Source organism: Melospiza georgiana, chromosome 6, assembly GCF_028018845.1.
Source record: "Melospiza georgiana isolate bMelGeo1 chromosome 6, bMelGeo1.pri, whole genome shotgun sequence".
Classification (NCBI taxonomy): Eukaryota; Metazoa; Chordata; class Aves; order Passeriformes; family Passerellidae; genus Melospiza; species Melospiza georgiana.
The window spans coordinates 40,757,931-40,776,373 of NC_080435.1; the positions used below are offsets into that span (position 1 = coordinate 40,757,931).

An 18,443-nucleotide genomic window follows, 5' to 3' on the forward strand; every position below is an offset into this window, starting at 1 on the left:
GGTTAGAGCTGATGTGGCACTTATACAAGATGATCATGAAAAGCAAAAAAGCACCACCTTAAAAATGAGGGAGGAAGAAGGGTAAGTGCTGAGTGCATGGGGAAAAGGGCAGCCACTCTTATGCAGCACACACAAAACTAAGTGCTCTTCAGGCAGAGTGCAGAACCTCCCACAACATAGGAACTGTGGCTTTGTGTGAAATTCACCTGTTTTGACTCCACAGCTAATTGCTACATTCATTATAAGCTAGAACATGAACAATGCTTATGAGAATGTCATCATGCATTGCAGCAACATAGCTAGATTAAAATCCTGTTGACCCTTTCATTCCCATCTCTGTGTTTGGTCACTTACCACTTTTGTCATGTCATTTTAAACGTTTCCAGAATATTCAGAGTTAAACTAAACTCCAGCTCTCTCTCAACTTTTAGGAGATGATTTTTCAATCCCAATTATTTCAGGTGATCTAATGGACTGTATCAATGACTACAGCAATTAGTTACATCAGCAAATGTAAGGAGTACGAGAGAATGACTATTAGACCAGCTCTGCTGTCAAGTAAGCAGATTCTATAACTGGCTGAGATGGTAATGTTCACTCCACTAGGTCTCAGGAAATCCTCTTTCCAAATCTCTGATCGCTTTTAGTTCTGACTACTGGCACAATATCTACCTTTCTGCTTGTTTCAGAATATTTGGCATGAATCCAGTAATAAGAATTCTTTTCCTTAAATATGGGTTCACAATGCTGTCCCTTCATTTGAAAGACTGCTTAATATTCCCTTGCAGTGACATTAACCATGATCCTGGAACGCTTCCAGCCAGCTAATGTCATGTTCCACTTCTACTCTTCCATGCAGATAAGTAGTAAAAAAGTTATGGACTCTGCTGCTGGTACCAGGGTGATGTGGCTGTTAGCTCAGGGGCTGATTTCCCCAGTGGAAATAGCAGTCTTTTGCTCCTCACCTGTGGGTATAGAGCTTGTACGTGCTATTAAACATTTCAAATGAGGTAAGAAAATCCTCAGGGGTTTCCTTCAGAGTTTCCTAGAAGTAAAAAAAAAAAAAAAAAGTTTTCATTTATATTATGCAATAAAGAATAACCAACTTTAATGTAGTATCAGAGATATACCCATACAGTTTACTGCACACTCATCTGACCTGCTCTGAAAACAAAGTACAGCTTTCCAATGCTGCCACTGCTGTAATATCTGCAGCTTTTAACACTGATTTTATTTATATGCATCTTTGTGCTACTTCAATGTATAACAGGGAAGCACAACATATCAGGATGAAAACACTTTCTAATTCAGGTAACCTGAATTTTTTCAGAGTACTTACATGTTACTCTACATGTAGAGAGTCCCCATCCCCATTACCAGAAATCAGCTGCACTACAAGTGCTATGAACTTTTTCAAGTCACACTAGGCACCTAAACTGAGGAAGAAGTACTCAGAAGAATTAAAAATACAAGGTATAGGCCCCATTTTCACCATGTCAAATGTCTTGCTGGTACTCAAGGAAACACTGTGACTACTCACTCCCAGTCTTAGGGCTGCTTCACCTAAATTAGCCTCTTGTCTCACCACCTCCAGTTTCCTCCTCTCAGTCTTCTCTCTGCGCACACCTCCATCCATCCCCCTGGTACCCTGCCCTGGCTTCCTGACAGACTAACTCACACTCCTGCAAGGCTGAACCGCTTCAGCAATCATTTACTGATTCTTTGTGTCCCCTCCCTAAGCTCTCAGTCTCAGTCTCTCCTCTCCTCGTGCCTCATCCTCCCACCCCTTCTTGGATCCATGCACTTTTATCACCCGTGGTTTTTCTGGGCCAAGCAGCAGAGTCAGAGAGAACTCAAGCTGCACAGTCCTGCAGTTGCCATGCAAGTAAGAGATCCAGATCTGGGTTATTTTTTCTAGAGTCCTAGACAGAAGCCTGCTCAAAGCTGAAAGGATTTTGACAGTATTCAGCTTGAGCTTCTCCTGAGCAAATACAAATCAAAATTTGTTTTGGGTCTCAAGTTGATTATCACTGAAATGGCAGTCACATCCTTGGCCTCATACACACAGACTGCCATATTTTGAGTTCTGTTTCTAAACCTTACATCACAAAAACTATTTAAAGGAGAGATCCTCAAAAAAAATAGTTTGGAGAAAACAATTGTCTTTTTTTATGCCATACTTTCACAAAAAATGAGACAGACACCAGATAGACAATTTCATAATTACTATGATTGGTTTTCAGTTGCTTTTAGCTTTGGCAATAATGCCATGAAATGATCAGCTCCCTGCAGTTGTCATTATATATTCTTTACTTGCTTGTAATTCATATCTAATTAAAAAATCTCTCACAGTATTTTGTTCAAAACTAATACAAGAGCAAGCATGTGACTGCCTCGGATTGCAGGAAGGAAAAATCTCCACTGCAAATCAAAGGGAGGTATCCCCACTAATTCTGTCAGATGGAAAAAACTCCCAAAAACATACTGAGCTTATTTATTTGAACTTGACAACACTTGTCTTCTCAGCAGACATAATGTACAAGCATGAACCTTGACTCCACACTGCCCTACAAATTCACACCATTAGTCCTGGTCAGCAGCAAACACTCCAGGCCTTTTCCTGCAAGGCTGGAAGGGGACATTTGAATCCTGAGCTGCAGTTCAGCCTATTTCACGGTTCTATTTATTCTCCAAAACCCTGCCATGCAACACCCTTTCCTGTTGGTCCAGTGCCCACTTTAGCAGGTGTTATCAACACAAAACAGAGGACCAGCCCACAGTACACTTGAGGCTTTGCTGAACAGGATAAGGTTGCATGTCATGTTTCAACATAACACACAGTTGCAGAATTAGAATATCCTGATGTGAAAGCCATGTGTTTTGTAGGCACCAAAAATCCTTTGATAAGATAATCTTAAGTTCTATAAAAAAAAAAAGTTAAAGAAATTACTCTTTCAGAAAGAGCGACATAAACACATCACAATATGAAGGTACAGAATAGGTAATTTTCTCATGCAAACTGCAAACTTGGGTCACAGTTCAAACTGTTTCTAAACAGCTATGGAACTACTAAAAAATATAGCAGAGGTGTCTGGGGGACAGAGAGCATAATATTTAAAAGGAATGAGAAGAAGCTGATAAGAAAACAGAGAACTGACTGTGCTGCTATTAAAGAAATTTACCCTATACAACACTCCTCCCCTCCAAAACTTAGTGAAGATCTTTTATCAGACTCGAATGGGGAAAAAAAGACAGCCCCTGCATTTCTTCTAATATTCAAGAATACTACCTAGAAATGTTCTACATTTATTGAATACACAGAAATATCAACACGAATGAGGCTTTCCCAGCCTGAGTCCAGAAAACAAAAGCTGTTTCTTTTTGGTTTTACTCATTTGCTTTCTTTTTATTTCCTCATGATTCAGGCTGCTTTGTTTGCAAGCGCCTATGAGCCAGCTGCTGATCTCAAAGGGAACAGAAATACAGATGTTCTGTAACCAGAGACGTTCTGCTTGCGCCACTGCTAACAAAGTCGCACCAGAGAGTGCAGCAGTGCTCAGGTCTCTCCACCAGCCTTGTGCAGTCCCAGCCCACGCACTTTTAACCACTCCTCACCTCAAACCGTGGCAGGAATGTGATTTGGGTTGAGGCTCCTCCCAAGTCCAGAATCCCAACAGTTTGCTGGTTCTGGCCAGACAGCTGCCCTGCAAACAACACCGTGCTCAGAACAGCCCCAGGTGCACAAATGCTGAAATGCAGACACTGTGCGGATGCTCAGGCAGCCCCCAGGTGATCACAGCAAGACAAGGAGGGCTGGGCTGCCCTTCAAAGAAAAAACCTCAGAGAGAACAGGCAGGAAAACAGAAGGTATTACAGAATGAGACACAGACTTTCTTCCTTCATTCCAATCCCTCCTCCAAAGTGACAAAAGCAGACAAATTTCCAGGTATCAAGCAAAAGCTGAAAGTAAGAGACAAAGTATCTCCTGCAGAAGACTGTCAGGGAAAGTACACAAATTTTGTAACCACCATACAACAGGGCAAAAGCAGTAGGGGAAGGAAGGGAAGTAAGAGCCAAACCAGCTATTGTAATTTCTCTTCACCCAGAGCAGCTTTTTTGCTTGCCCATCTATCTACTAGGGTACTGATTTTCTTTTCACTAGATTGCACTCCCAGAACTCTCAGAGCCAGTAGTGCTAAGGCAGCATGCCCTGCAGCACCACTGCAGCTGCACAGCCCACACTGGGAGGAAGAACACTGCAAGGCCTTGTTTCCCACAAATTAGCATACCACTCCCCAAAGCACGTTAGGGAAACCAGCCTGCCAGTGCCTCCAAGATCTGGGTACATTCTGGCACCTTCAGGGTTAAGATGTCTCCTTCTCACTACAGACCCTGGAACACAGGCTGCCCAAGGCAATCCTCTGCTTTAGCACTGGTGAGAGGCCAAGGCAGAGGAACTTAGGGTGATCAACTCCACAGAAGTTACTCAAGTTCAAGTTTAGAGTAGTTACACAGAAATAATTACCTGTCAAAAAGTTCACAGTGATCCAGGCTAAAATTCCTGCAATGAGTGAAAAAAAGAAAAAAAACCAAAAACAAACCAGTCACCATTAAATACTCCCACAATCTCCTGCCCACTGTAACTAGCCCTCCACAGGTTATTTATTTACCTGGAAGTCATCACTAGCTTAACCCAACCACCCCAGACTTCAGAGATGAATTCAAACTCATAATTAAATTCTATGATGCATTATTGATTCATACAAGTCTCATGAGCTGAAATAGGTACGGCTTTGTAATATCCATGTAACTGCAGCATACATAAATCATATCTATTATCCAAACAACATACAAAGAAGTAACGAGCTGACACAATGCACAAGTTTCCTTGGGCCTGGTTTTGCAGCCCAGCATTTAAACTCCTAATCTGAAAACTGCATTGACATCACTGTGTTTTAATCTTAAGGTTTCTATAATTACACTACAGACAGAGCAGCAACCAGTAAAACACAAACAGCTCCTTTGATTCCAGTGGCTTGCTTGACACTTACATGATTCTCACCCAAACATGTGACACTAGAAGAGGTAGGGATTTTAAATAAACTTGGCAGGCTACCCTGTGCTCTGTTATGCCTCATAGGTCCTGCCCCTGTCAATACAACAGTTCTCCCTACTGTACAATTTACCCATTAATCCATAGTCACAAACTATGCACTATACCATACTTATCAAATACTTCAATACTTTATGATACTTCTCCTTTTCTCTCAGCCCATGTGGACAGATTTTGTTCTTTAATCTTCCTCCATTTATTAGTTGTTTAAGCAGTGTGATAATTCTTTCCTTCAACACCTTCCAAAGGAGCAATTTATCTACCATAAGGAAGCGTTCTGAACTGAACATAACATGGCAGGATGGCTCTTTTCATCAGGCATCCATACAGGTGATTTTTACTTGCCCATTCTCCAAGGTAGTATGTCTAAATATGTAGCCAGAATGTTACACTGTTTTCTGCACTGCAAAATCATTGCTCACTCCAAACCTACGACATATTTCACCTTTTCCTGTATTTTACAGTACTTGATTGCTACTTTACTAGCAGTATTTTTCCCAATAGCATATTTTTAACTTACTATTTTATTATTTAGTTATCTATTTTCAATACTTGCCAATTATCCTTCATTCTCCTTTAATATTTACAGTCCTCCCAATTTTAGATTGAAAATTGATGAGCCCATCACAATAGGTTATTTTTAATGCTAATATTGCAGAATTTACAAGGCATTTTCCAAGGCTGACCAGCTTGCTATATATTGTCATGTAGCCTTTCAGAGGTGGACACCACCTCTTCTGCACCAGTTCCCAGGAGCAGGCTTCAGCTGGTCAGCCTGCATCAGGCAATGCTTATTGTTGAGACAAAGTTTTGTTCTGAAACTTGTGAAATCTTTTTGTCTATCTGCATTTGTAGCCCAAGAGGTGATCAAGTAATGAACACCACCTCAGAAAGACAGGATTGCATTGTTTTAAACAAGGCCAGAAATCTTTCTTTTTTCCTGCTTGGTTTAGGGACCATTTTTCTTTCCCTCTTGTTTCTAAGATATCCCTCTTTTTACCATTTCTCTTTGCTTTTACTTTTTACCCCTCCTAAAACACACCTTCATGAGATCCATCCATGATGCCAACACTGTCCTCTGGAACCAGGAATGGTGATTCCTCAAAGACTTCTTTCACCTGAGGAAAGAAACAGTGATTAGATTTCTTGGTCTTTGGAGACTTGTTCTGCTCTGAGGTTGACAAAGTTTTGTTTTATGCAGCAGCAGAAACTAAGATAAGTGTGTGGAGTAGGAAAGAAAGGAAAGAACTTTTGTAGGTCTCTCTCCATGCCTTCCACCACAGCAAGACACAGGATTTCAGGACCAGACAAGATACTCTGTGAGTTTTATGCTATCGTGGGATTACAGTCTCTTTTCAGAGATGGAATTCTCTTATGCTAAACCGAATAGAGAACTGAATTAAAAAATAAGAAGATGAAACAGGGAGAACAATACCAGTGCACCCAAAACAACTCAGTACTACCTCTGACAGCAGAGCCTGAGCTTTCTCCTCTGACAGCAAGCGAAGTCCAGCCGTGGCTTTCAACACCACTGGGGTCTTCTTCCAGAGATGAGGTGGCACAGCATCGACAGCCATGTCCAGCAATGTTTTGACGCTTTCAGCACCCTAAAAGGAAAAATATGCTTTTTATATGGTTTCCTTCTACACCCATCAGAGAATAGGCCTCTCAGTTTCCCCTCAAAACTTGTGAGAGCAGTATTCACTAGCAGAAGATACCCACACCCAAAACAAGTACAAAAACCATGCCATACATCTCAGTAGAACATTAAACAGAATGTCTGCATTGGAAGGAAAGGTGTATTCACAAATATATTTTAAGGAAGATAAATATCATTGTTTGTGGAAGGTATTTTTTTGAAAGGATGGAGGGAGGTGAGGGAACTAATTACCTGACAAACCTAAACATCTTGCAGTATGATGAAACTTAAATGATGCAATTACTGACTGAGGCTACCAAAGCAAGGGGAAACATCTGTAGATTTCACTAAATGCAACATAGGAATTCCAAGTGTGTCCATAGCAATTATTGTAATTAAAATGCCAGCTGTGCAATGGTTACCACACAAGGTACAGACATCACTGCTGGCTCTCAATTATTTCCACTGCTCTAGCAATCACAGTTTGGCAGTAGCAATAAACATTCTCCTGTGAAACGCCTAGAAATTTCTTTTGGGCTGAGTTCTCCTCTCCTACCCCAAAACCAAGTTTTACTGGAATCATAGGTGATTTTATAAAAGTTTTTAAAAAATCCCAAATCCATTCACTCTTCCATGAAGTGTCACACTCAAATTCCTGTAGCATGGAATCCAACTGAGCAAAATGAGAAACCTGAAATCCCCATAATGCTAGCCCGCAACTTGAAGGCTGCTGAAGCACACAAAATAGTGGATCTAATCTGTCATTTCTCTGGCACCTGCTTTAGTTTGTGAAAGAGCTTCCTGTCAGCACAGGGGGTCTGGAAAATGACAGCTTACTTCAGAACTAAGAAAATTATTTCCAAATGAGACAGAGTATGCATTTACTCATATTTGGGGTAGCTGTAGAAGAAATAAACACTGAATTTGGATGCTGCTAGAGACAAAAATCACTTTGTCTTTGAAATTCTCAAAGGCATATAGTCTAGTTATATAAACATTTAAGCAATTAATTAATCCACTGTTCCACTGATGAAATATGTAAAACACCAGCTCCTATTTCACCATGTTGAACATAACTAACAAAAGTAGAGGAACAGGTTTAGAGAGACAGCAGCAGAACTTTCACATTTCTTCTTGACTTTTTGCAATTGCAATCAGTAATACTTGAACCTGGTAGAATCTAATGATTATAACAGAAGCACGACCAACCCCCAGGGAATGCAGGCCAGTCCTACCTTTTCAGGCTGATCAGCATATGCAGACAGACCTGGCTTCACAGACTCAAAGATTTCCCCTTCCACCTCTGGAAGGTTTTCTGCACAAAAAAAACATTACATGATACAGTCAACAACTCACATCTTATTCTTTAATTTCCAAAGTGAAAGTGACTATCCTTGATTCTCCTTGCAAACAAGATTATTCCCCTCCTGAAACAAGACTTGTTCCTTCATGTCAGGAACATATTTAGCAGAAACTTGCCCTTGTACCCTCCAAGTTCACAAACAATTTATTAATAAACATGTTGTTATAATTAAAATTATGTTCATTTAGCATTTGTGAACTACGGTAAGTTACAATAATGCAGCATAACTGTCACCTATTCTTAATAAATTTCTTTCCCTTTCTGTCCTTACACAAATTGTGAAATACTAGTGCATATTAAGACACACACCATCAATTCCCAATTATCCTTAGGTGATTCATCCAACTGAGATAGAACAGAGCTGACTGTGCTCAAGTACTTGGCTGAGAAGCCAAACAAGTTTGCCCACTGCTCCCAGAGCAGTTTGGGTGTAGAAGCTGTCCCTGGGTACTGCACACTGCAATCCAGGCTGAGTCCAACACATCTGGACCTTGTACCAGTCCTTCCAAACCATGGATGAAGTCATGCAAAGACACACAAGCACTGTGTCCCAGCAAGCAACCCTCAACCTTTGCAAACCCGCTGGCTCACTGTACCCAAGCTACTTCATCCTCCCGAATCCATCCTGTCACACGTGCAGCCAAAATTGGGCACCTCTGCACCATGTGAGCACCAGGTACACTGGAGTGTGGTGCATCTCAGCACACTTCTCCTGGAAATGGCTCTGACCTTCAGTACTTAATAGCTCTCTAATTTACTGATTTTAATTTGCTACGAAATGTGACATAAACATATGCAGAATTCAAGTATCTTGTAATAAAATTTAAGGTAACATGCAACCTGACAAAACCAGCCTAAGTATCTTTTCATCTCAATGAGATATTCCTTATAAGCAGCTGCATAGATGAAAATGTTTGAAAATTTAGAATTCTCCAGTATACCCAGAATTGTATCTCTGAGACTCAAAAGACCTACAAAAAAGGTATGAACACAGCAAAACACCATGACAAATGGACAACAAACACCTGCAGGAGGACCATTTGAAGGACAAACTGTAGAAATCTTCAGCTGCTCCCAAATGCTGAGCTGGCAAAAAAACAAAACTGTTTTGAGAAGTTGGAACCTAAGTCAACACACATGGGGGTCTCACCTGGGCTCCTCTGCACAAAGGTGTAAATGTGAATACGGGTTCCAGTGCTTCCTGCATCAAACATGATGCCATAAAAAGTGTTCGCTTTGGCATTGATAGGGCACACATCAGGTGGAAAGAACTCCTTAAACCACATTTCCTTGTTTGAATGTGAAAGAACAAAGGGCAAAGAGGAAAATGCCAGTGCTATAAGGATGGGAAGTCTGGAAGATGCCATCTTGAGGCTGTCAAGATTGACCCCTTGAGGCTGCCAAGCACGTATCAGCAATCACAGGGCTGCAGAAGGTCCTGAAGAGTTGGAAAAAAAAAAAAAAAAAGAAGAAGAAAGAATGAAAATTACCAAGAGCTCTCTCCTTTTAAAACTCTGTTAAAAAAGAAAATAAATAAATCATTCTGTACACAGAAATTCTCCCTTTAGGTGCTTTCCAACACCTCACCCAAAAGAGTTTATTGCACTTAGTGCTACAATTACATCAAACTAATTTGTTCTTTCAGAGCAAAGTCTCTCCATTTCCCAAGCACAGAAGAAAAGGAGTACTTTGCTTTCCAGTATTTCTAGTTTTCACTTTTAGACAATTTCTTTCTCTTATTTGTCTTGCAGAATTTAAATATTCAGAGTCTGCAGTACCTCCTCCCCAAAGCCCAAATATTATCTGAAAAACAGCAGTGCCAGAGGGGAACTCTGGGCAGAATCACTTTAACATTTGCACACTTGAGATGCTGTGGCAGAACACAAGTATTATTCAGAGTCACAAACAAAGAGAATTTCATCTCAGGCTAAGAACAGCTGCTGGGAGAGATTAGCACACAGAGAGAATGAAGGCATGTCCTTCCAGCAGCATCCCCATCTCTGAGAAAAGCCTGAGCTGCCCCAGAGGGGCTGAGCTGAAGTGCACCTGAGCTCTGCCTCGCCGTATTTTTTCATATTTTTCTTTTCTGTCTTTTTGGTTTGGTTTTTATTTTTAGAATTATAAACAACAACAACAAAAAAATCAATCATAGCAAAACCCACACACTCTCACAAACCTAAAGCAGTTGCCCCAAAAACTCAGGCTGCTTACAGAGCTTTTAACAAGTGTCCCACAGCTGTGTTACACAGTATTGGATATCAAGATACAACTACATTGTCCCTTAACACCTATCCCATTGCATGTATCTTTCCTAAGATATGCTAATAAAAGACATGGGCCCAGAAATCATGGGGTGCCCAGGTAAAAAGAAGGACAATTTCTGGGCATCTTTAACAGCAGAAAAGAGCATGTGCCCAGATGTCCCACCATAGGCAGTGTTGCCGGCACCAACCCACACACAGAGCACTCTGCACACAGAAGGTGCAAACAGCTCCTTATCACTTCCCAGACACTTGGTAACACATGCATCCACCCACAGCACTGCAGATTTTACTTTATATGGCTGCTCATCAGCTGTGCCCCAGACCCCTGCCCACTGCTTGCTCTTACACTTGACTGCCTTTTAGCAATCTGCTCAGCCCCACCGTGTTCAGTCTCTTGAAATCTTCACTTGCTGTCTCTATCCTACATGTATTCATTCCTAAACCTTCTCCTTTCCTTTCTATGTGTGTTTACCATAGCCTCTATTTCCTCACATCTTTCTCCCACACCCAAAAAGCTCACTTGTACTCCACTTCCTTTTATCCCAGATTCAGCCCTTGTAAGACTTTTATTATTTCCATTCTTCACCTTTGTCCCCAGTTACAGCAAAGGGAGATTAACTTTTACCCATCCCCAGCAAAAAAAAAAAAAAAATCACATTTCTCAGACACCTCTGTAATGCCAGCATTCTGCTCTGTCTAGAGTCACAAAGTGCACAGCCCACTGCAGATGGGTAACCTCACCTGCCTGCTGTGACCTTTATTTTTATCCTGCTGTTTCAAACAAATGCAGAAATGCAGGCAGAGACTCCTGATCCTCTCTGCCTTAGAAGCACACTCTGAAAAGAACTGACCACAATTCCACCAGCAGACAACCCAGCCCTGAACTCCAGCTGCAGTAATTTCTAAAGTACACACATTTTACGTGGAAAGGAGTAAATAGGTAGTTCTGTAACAAAGTGCTCTCCTGAAGAGGCTTGATGAGAAGTGCCAAGCAGTTTGACACTTTTGTGGCCATGGATTTGTACTAAGATGCAGCTGGCGTTACCCAGGTTTGCTTCATCACAGCAAGGAGGGCCACTGAAAATCCAAGCAGCTGCACTCTTTTAACAGAACATAAGGTGCCTTAGTGAGAGCCACCTTCCAGCAGGGTCAAAGAGGTGTTATTCTATGCAATGTAAGGATTTTGTTTAATGAACTATCACAAATGCAACCCAAGCACCTGTCTTAAGAACAAACTCCAGAGTCCTATTACAAACAGCACATGTGACAGTTATGTAAGCCTCAGAATCTCTGATGATCCGAAAATATCTGAGCAACTGCCATCATTAACTCATACTTTCCTTACCAGACCTATGAGAACCTTAGTCTCACATGAAATTCCCTCACAAAGCTTCTCCTCTCTATCCCTTCTCAGATATACACCAGTTTCTGTTTTCTACATTTCCCCTGACTTTTTTTCTTTCTCCTTTTATACCTCTAAGGACAAATAAAATCCCAACTAAACAACAAACTTACAACCAATCACCATGGGATTTTGTTTTTCCTCTCCCTCATTAAGAATGAATGAGGGAGAGGAAAAATAAAATCCTATGGTGAAAAACACACACTGAGCCCCTTCAATGACTGGTGAAGTCCATTTAATCAAGCACACCAGCAAAACAATGTCCACAAGAAGAATGACAACAGATAAGAGTAAGAAATCAGAGCAAGAGAGAGAAGTCAGCAGAGCATAACAAAAATGGAAATGGAAAAAATGTGGAAAGACAGAATCGAAAGTATGGAAGAAAAAAATCAGGGTAGAAATAGACAAGACATAAGTTACTGAGAAGGAAAAACATTTTCAAAACAGTTCCTCTCAAACAACTTAAAAGTTCTAGCTGGTATCAGAACTCAACAGGGTGGAGAAAATGAAGAATAAACAGAAAGGAGAAGACAGGGTAATTGTTGTGTGAGCACAAGGTTATCAATGCAATGGAGCAGTTCAGCGAGGCAAAGCCCGTGGCTCCCTATCACTAGGCTCAGTTAGTGTCCTTCAGAAGGAGCAGCAATAATCAGCACTGACCACGAACACGTTAGCACACACCTGAAGCAGGATGGAAGCAACAGCAGCTATTCCACTCCAGGGACTCCTAAGGAAAGCACCTCCAGAGCACCAAGCAAGGGACACTGCACCTGCACTCTGGCACCGCGGCTCCAGCTAACAGGATGGACTATGTATCAGGCAAGTCATAGAGGCACATCAAATACCAATCCAGTTGTTTTATTCAAATTTGAGTTTATCATTACTCAATGCAAGCAGTGAAAACACGATTATATAACTACACAGGATGAATTTCAAGAAGTTGAAAGTTAACTTGAGATCACGTTAGTAAAACATTTACACAAACGCTGCAGCTGACCTCAACACTGCTGGGGCCTGAGCCAGCAAAACAGCACAGAACACTCATTTCCCAGAGCACAGACACACGTGTACATGCCATCTGTACACAGCAGATTGTAGGTACCACATGAAAAACATCCAAGATAAAAAATTTGGGAGGTATGCAAACTGTATGATCCAGAAATACTGGGATGTTGCATAGAGACCTCCAAGACTGAAAGCATGAAAAAGAAGGAAAAAACCCCAGCAACCAAAGTCTGCCTGAACAACAAAAGTAAAAACTGCACCATAATAATAACTAACCTTAAGACAGCAAAACACAGCCTTATTTAGAGCTCACCATACACAGAAACACCGGTAATTTTCAAGACAAGAAATATTCTATACTTGACTATTTCTGACAAAATAACACACAAAACACAAACCACACAACAGAACCATCTCCCTGTAAAAACAAGTGTGATCGGAGGGGAGGGAGAAGCAGTGTACCAGAGATACACAGGAATTTCACTTCTGTTTCCTAACATAATATTGGGAGATATTTGGAGGTACCCAAAAATATTCAAAAATAATTATAAATAGAAATTATATTTCACAAAAATAACTATTTTAGGAAACAAATAAAACTACATAATTCAATTAATATTCTTCCATGCTGAAGCACACCAGAAATCATTCAGAATGGAAACTCTTCTGTGCTCAAACAGTAACAAAATCTATTTTCCAGATGAGCAGCTCTTATGGTCACAAAATCTATTTCCCAGATGAGAGCTTTAACACTTAACACTCATGACTAAATAAATACTTTTTAACCTTTCTTTCCCCAGGAAAAAAAAAAGTTATTACATTTTTTTCTGAGTTACTTTTAGCTATTGAAAAAAATAGCTTTATGAATTGTTTCGACAAAAACTTAAACTTCTTAAAAGCACGCTGTTTAGAAAACACTAGAGAAGGAATAACTGAATTCAAAGGCAAAATTTCCCAGTATTTCCATAAAAATAGTGGCACATGCGCACATATGTTTTCCGTAAAATGCTGGCTCTAGAGCTTCAAACTCCAGGGGGAAAAGTAGAACCAACTCACAAACATACGTTATCGGAAGTTTTAATCTTTCTTCCCCCATACTGAGGCTCCAAATACCCATCATTTATTTATTCACATTTCTGGCCAAGTGGGTTTTCAATTTTGCTCTTTGATTAGCCCCAGGCTAATTTCCAGGAGCCGCTACCCGGCGGAGCGGGCCCCGCGCAGGGCGGCGAGCGCGCTCACCGGCGGGGCTCTAACGGCGCTTCCCTTCCCTCTCCCCGGCGCGGCCGCTATTCCTGGAAAACAGACTTGGCTGCCGGCAGCCCCGGGCTCTGCCTGCACGCCGGGCCGGGAGCGCTGCCGCCCGGGAATGCCGCTCCCGGGAACGCGCCGGACACGGGGCTGTGGGCTCCGTCCCTGCCGCGCATCCCGGCGCCAGCGCGTCCTGCCTCGCTCCATTTCCCTCAGCCGCGACCGAAACCGCCGCCCCGGGCACGCCCGAAGCCCTCCCTACCTTCCTTCCCCCTGTCCTGGCAAAAGCCCCCGCGGTCCGCCCCGTGCCCGGGTCCCGCAGCCCTGCCCGGAGCCGGCCGCGGTGCCGCTGGGCAGGAACACCCGCAGGACCGCCCGTCCCCGCCTCACCGGCCGCCAGCGCTATCACTCGACCGGGACGGGGCGTCCTCCCGCCCGCCCCTGGGGATAACGGGGACGCCGGCGCAGCTTTCGCGTCTCCCGCTGCCTGCCCGGCCTCGCACCCAGCGGAGCGCCCTCCCGGGACATCGGGACCGAGCGCGGCTCGGGGCGTTCACCCAGCCCGGGCGCGGCGCTCCCGATCCCGGCGCCGTTGGCACCGGGGGGATGGGGGCGGGGAGGGAACGGGACGGCGGGCGCGCGGTGTCCATGGCAGCGCGCGGACGCTGCCGCGCCCCTCCCCCCGCCCCCGCCGGCTGCGCGCGCTCACCGGCCGCTCGCGCCGCCGCATCCCGCCGGCCCCGCGCGCCGCGTCACCGCCCGCCCACGTGACGCGCCGCCCGTCGCGGGAGTTGCGCGTGGCGGGCGCGCGCCGCCCGGGCTCCGCGGGAACGGGAGTCAGGCCCGCCCGCCGGGCCCCGACACCGCGCCCGGCCCGCGGCCACCGGCTCCCGGCTCCCGACGGCCGGCACGGCTCGGCACGGCACGGCTCGGCTCGGCTCGGCACGGCAAGGCACGGCGCGAGCTCCCCGCAGGCAGCGCCCGTCTCGCCCGAGCCGTGGTGTGGGGCGGCAGCGCCCCCCGCGGGCGGGAAGGCGCCAGGCGGGCCGGGCCGCCGGGACGAGCCCCGTGCCGCCCCCGCCGCCCGCTCCATCCCGCCTGGGCTCCCCCCCGCTCCTTCCCAGGGAGCGCTGAACGGCGGAGCGGCGCGGCACGGCACGGCACGGCACGGCACGGCACGGCGATCGGGGCCTTCAGCAGGCCATGGCTAAGGAGAGGCTGGAGCGCTCGTTCAGCTCGGAAAGAGAGAAAGCTGAGAGCGAATGCGCTGGGTTTGGCTCCTTGGGGGCGGCGTTAGAGGAAACTGAGCCAAACTCTGCTCAGAACACAATGGAAAAGAAGCCGTATGCTGTGGCCCCTATTTGCTCTATCACAGATTCTTTCACTTTACCCTTATTCCTACTTTTCTAAATCCAAGTACCAAGCAAATCCCTTCTACAGTTAGAATAAAACCCCTGAAAATGGAAACGAAAATTCAGTTATTTTAACATCTAATTTATTGAATAAGAAGATAAAAGGTCTGATCCTCTGACATTGATGAAGTCAGCTAGTAGGAAACTATTTTCTTGCTCAAGTGCCAGTGCTTGCTTTCAGCCTATCTAGTATAAAGGATCCTGAACCTTTTTCCAGAAGGCCAATTTTCTTTCTGTATGTGTTATTTTTTCTCCTTTTCTAAACTTCCTCAGCACTGCACCACCATCTGTAGCAGACAGCTGCAGTATGAAGTGGAAACACAAAATGACCTTACAGTACATGACCAGAAAATCTGTGAGAGAATGATAAAACTCAGCACCCACCAAGTATGGTGGGGATCAAAAAACTGCAGCAACTACTAGAAATGAGAGCTTGAGAGATGGACAGAGTGAAAAACATAGATTCTATATAAATGCTTTGTGATGCGAATCAGGAGATCATATCCAGTAGAAAGCATTAAAAGAAAAAGGCCCAAACTGCCAATAACAAAAAAATATAGAGGCATGTGCATCAAAGAAGCAATTTCCCCAAATCAAAATGTTCAAAAGCAACAGAAATAGCACAAATAATGTGCACAGAGACCTAGAGGAAGCACATAAGTGCTGTTGGTATGGAAACTGAAAACTAGTGTCCATCTTCCTAGACAGATGCCTAAAAAGTCATTTGCATGATAATATTTTTTGGATTTGGAATTTCTGTAGTGAGAATAACTGTATGAGTTTCAGTATCCTATAAATTAGCAATGACTTTGTGGGAACCTAATTTCAACTAGGTTATCATTTTTTGGTCCTTATTTCTATGGATTAAACTAAAGGTAAACTCAAAGAGTTATTTGCATATTCTGCCATGTCATACGGAATTTTATAGAGAACTTCCAGTACAGATATACTTCTATAGTTTCATTTTAATAATTATTAGGGGAAAATGAAGGCATTTTGAAAGTAAATGACTGTAGACAGTATTAGAGGCCATTTTCTTCAAGCTTTCTAATAATCTAAAAATTAATTACATGAAACAGACACTGACATATTGAAAACAGGATCACACGCAGTGCAGTACTGATTGACAGGATTACATTTTATAGTGAATAAAACAAGTTCTCAGATTTACAAGTGTATCTCAGAATTTTTTGTTAGGATGCAGTTTAAATTAAATTAGAGCTACACATGCTGCAGGATGTAGCCAGGATTGCAGATCTTCAGCCTCATGCTAGACATCTGTACCTACCAACTGCAGCAGTGCCTGAGCACTTGGATTTTAAGCCATAGAATTAGGGTCCCCCATAGCTGAAGCTTTCATACATCCTTGGTGAGAGATTAACGTGATCCTAAACCTCAGGAAAATGTTTGTTTAGGATGGATTGGCTACTGAATAACTTGGTGACACACAGTCAGTTGGAATGCTTTGTTCAGGCTATCTCAAGGATGATAGAGCAGAAACACTCCCTGAAAAACCAGGGTGAAATCTGTAATTGAGGTCCAAGGAATCTTCTTCCCTGGAGAAGGGAGAGACTGGAACTGAGAGAGAAAATTGTGTATTGACCCTTTTATGTATGAAGAGGAGAGATAAGGAAGGGACAATGTATTTGAAACTAGTTAATGTTCGTACAAGGCCTCCCCCTCCCTATTTACAACCACTAACAGAAGAGAAGTCATTGGGTTTGTTCTATTTACTTTAGAGAGCCATAGATTTGGAACTTGAAAACACAAGTCTGTGCTTATGTTTATTTTTAAAATTTATGTGCTATGAAAAGCTGAATAAGAGCAATGCAGAGCTAGAATTTTAAACCTGCTTTACACATATGGAATCCATGAATGATATGCCTTTGAAATTTTCTTCTAATAGATTGATCTTTTCCATGTTTTTCAGGGGGAAAAATTTTTGAAAAACTGGATATCAATAAGTTGACATGAGAGAAAAAAACACCCATGTTTTGTGATTGCTTTTTGTCCAGATGGATGGGACAAATCCATGGTAATCTTTTGTTTCTTTGGTAGGTGGATACTGAACTGAGCTGATCACAGGATTCCAGTAAGTTCTAAATCTAACATAAGAATCTAGCTGTGTGGCTTGGTGTGAGGTACTTTAACTTTTTCAAAAAGTTGGTACACTATATACTGACTTTGTACATGAACTAGACTATACTGTTAGATCTTTGTGTATTGTATCAAAAGAAGAACGAGTGGAAATAAATTTTGATACAGCTAAGGTCAAGAAGTCAGAATTAACTTTGCTCAGTGCAGTGGGATTTATTTTGTTCAGTCATTAATGGAGCCCTATCCATCTTTACCAAACAAGTATATAATGTCTATTGTGACAGTAGCACTCCCCAGGTATATTTCCTTATAAGAGTATTGTAAAGCAAACTTCCCAGTATTAAAAAGTGAAAATATCTGCAGCCAGATTATGAAAAGTTTACTTACTCTATGGTTCATTGCTATCTGCATAAGAAGTGTGGGAGTGAGCAGGACTTTAGAGATACTTATGGCTTACACTGGAAATTCAAAGTCCAAGCAGCATTAAGTATATTATAAGCTGTGAATTGGGACATAAGATTATAGTGAGGTATCTATATGCACCTGAATGTTCGTGTGACAAAAATGAGGAATTTTAAAATTGATTTTAAGATTTGTTTTTGTGTTGATCTTTCAGCATTTAGACACAGTTCTCATGGGAAAAAAAAATCTTCTTACCTCCTAAAGCCCTCTCTTGTTGAAAAGCAGATTTATGTTTTCTAGAGGATGCTCTTGTGAAAGTCCTGATTATACAAGGAGGTGCATTTTCACCTAGCACAGTGAGTTTTGATTAAAAAGGCAAAATCTCTGCAGCTGATGTTGCATTCAGTATAGGATCACAGAGGGTGGACCATGATGGAGATTCACATGCCTGATTTTCAGATACCAACTCAGATACAACTTTATTGCTAATTATAA

The 18,443-nt window shown here is 42.7% G+C and overlaps 1 protein-coding gene across 4 annotated transcripts in view; it reads right to left on the bottom strand.

Moving 5' to 3' along the window:
* ENTPD5 (ectonucleoside triphosphate diphosphohydrolase 5 (inactive)) overlaps positions 1 to 14,771 on the bottom strand; it is a 22,800-nt gene extending 8,029 nt beyond the window's left edge. Inside the window, exons 1-9 of one of the 4 annotated variants that reach the window (XM_058025548.1) lie at positions 14,428 to 14,681; positions 12,463 to 12,576; positions 9,266 to 9,553; positions 7,988 to 8,067; positions 6,577 to 6,720; positions 6,156 to 6,231; positions 4,526 to 4,561; positions 3,616 to 3,704; positions 966 to 1,045 (exon numbers count right to left, since the gene is read on the bottom strand). In XM_058025548.1, coding sequence (XP_057881531.1) covers positions 966 to 1,045; positions 3,616 to 3,704; positions 4,526 to 4,561; positions 6,156 to 6,231; positions 6,577 to 6,720; positions 7,988 to 8,067; positions 9,266 to 9,482 — 722 coding nt within the window. In that variant the 5' untranslated portion in view covers positions 9,483 to 9,553; positions 12,463 to 12,576; positions 14,428 to 14,681. The other 3 variants (XM_058025550.1, XM_058025547.1, XM_058025549.1) reach the window with 3 other exon arrangements.
* Between the last annotated feature and the right edge of the window lie 3,672 nt (positions 14,772 to 18,443).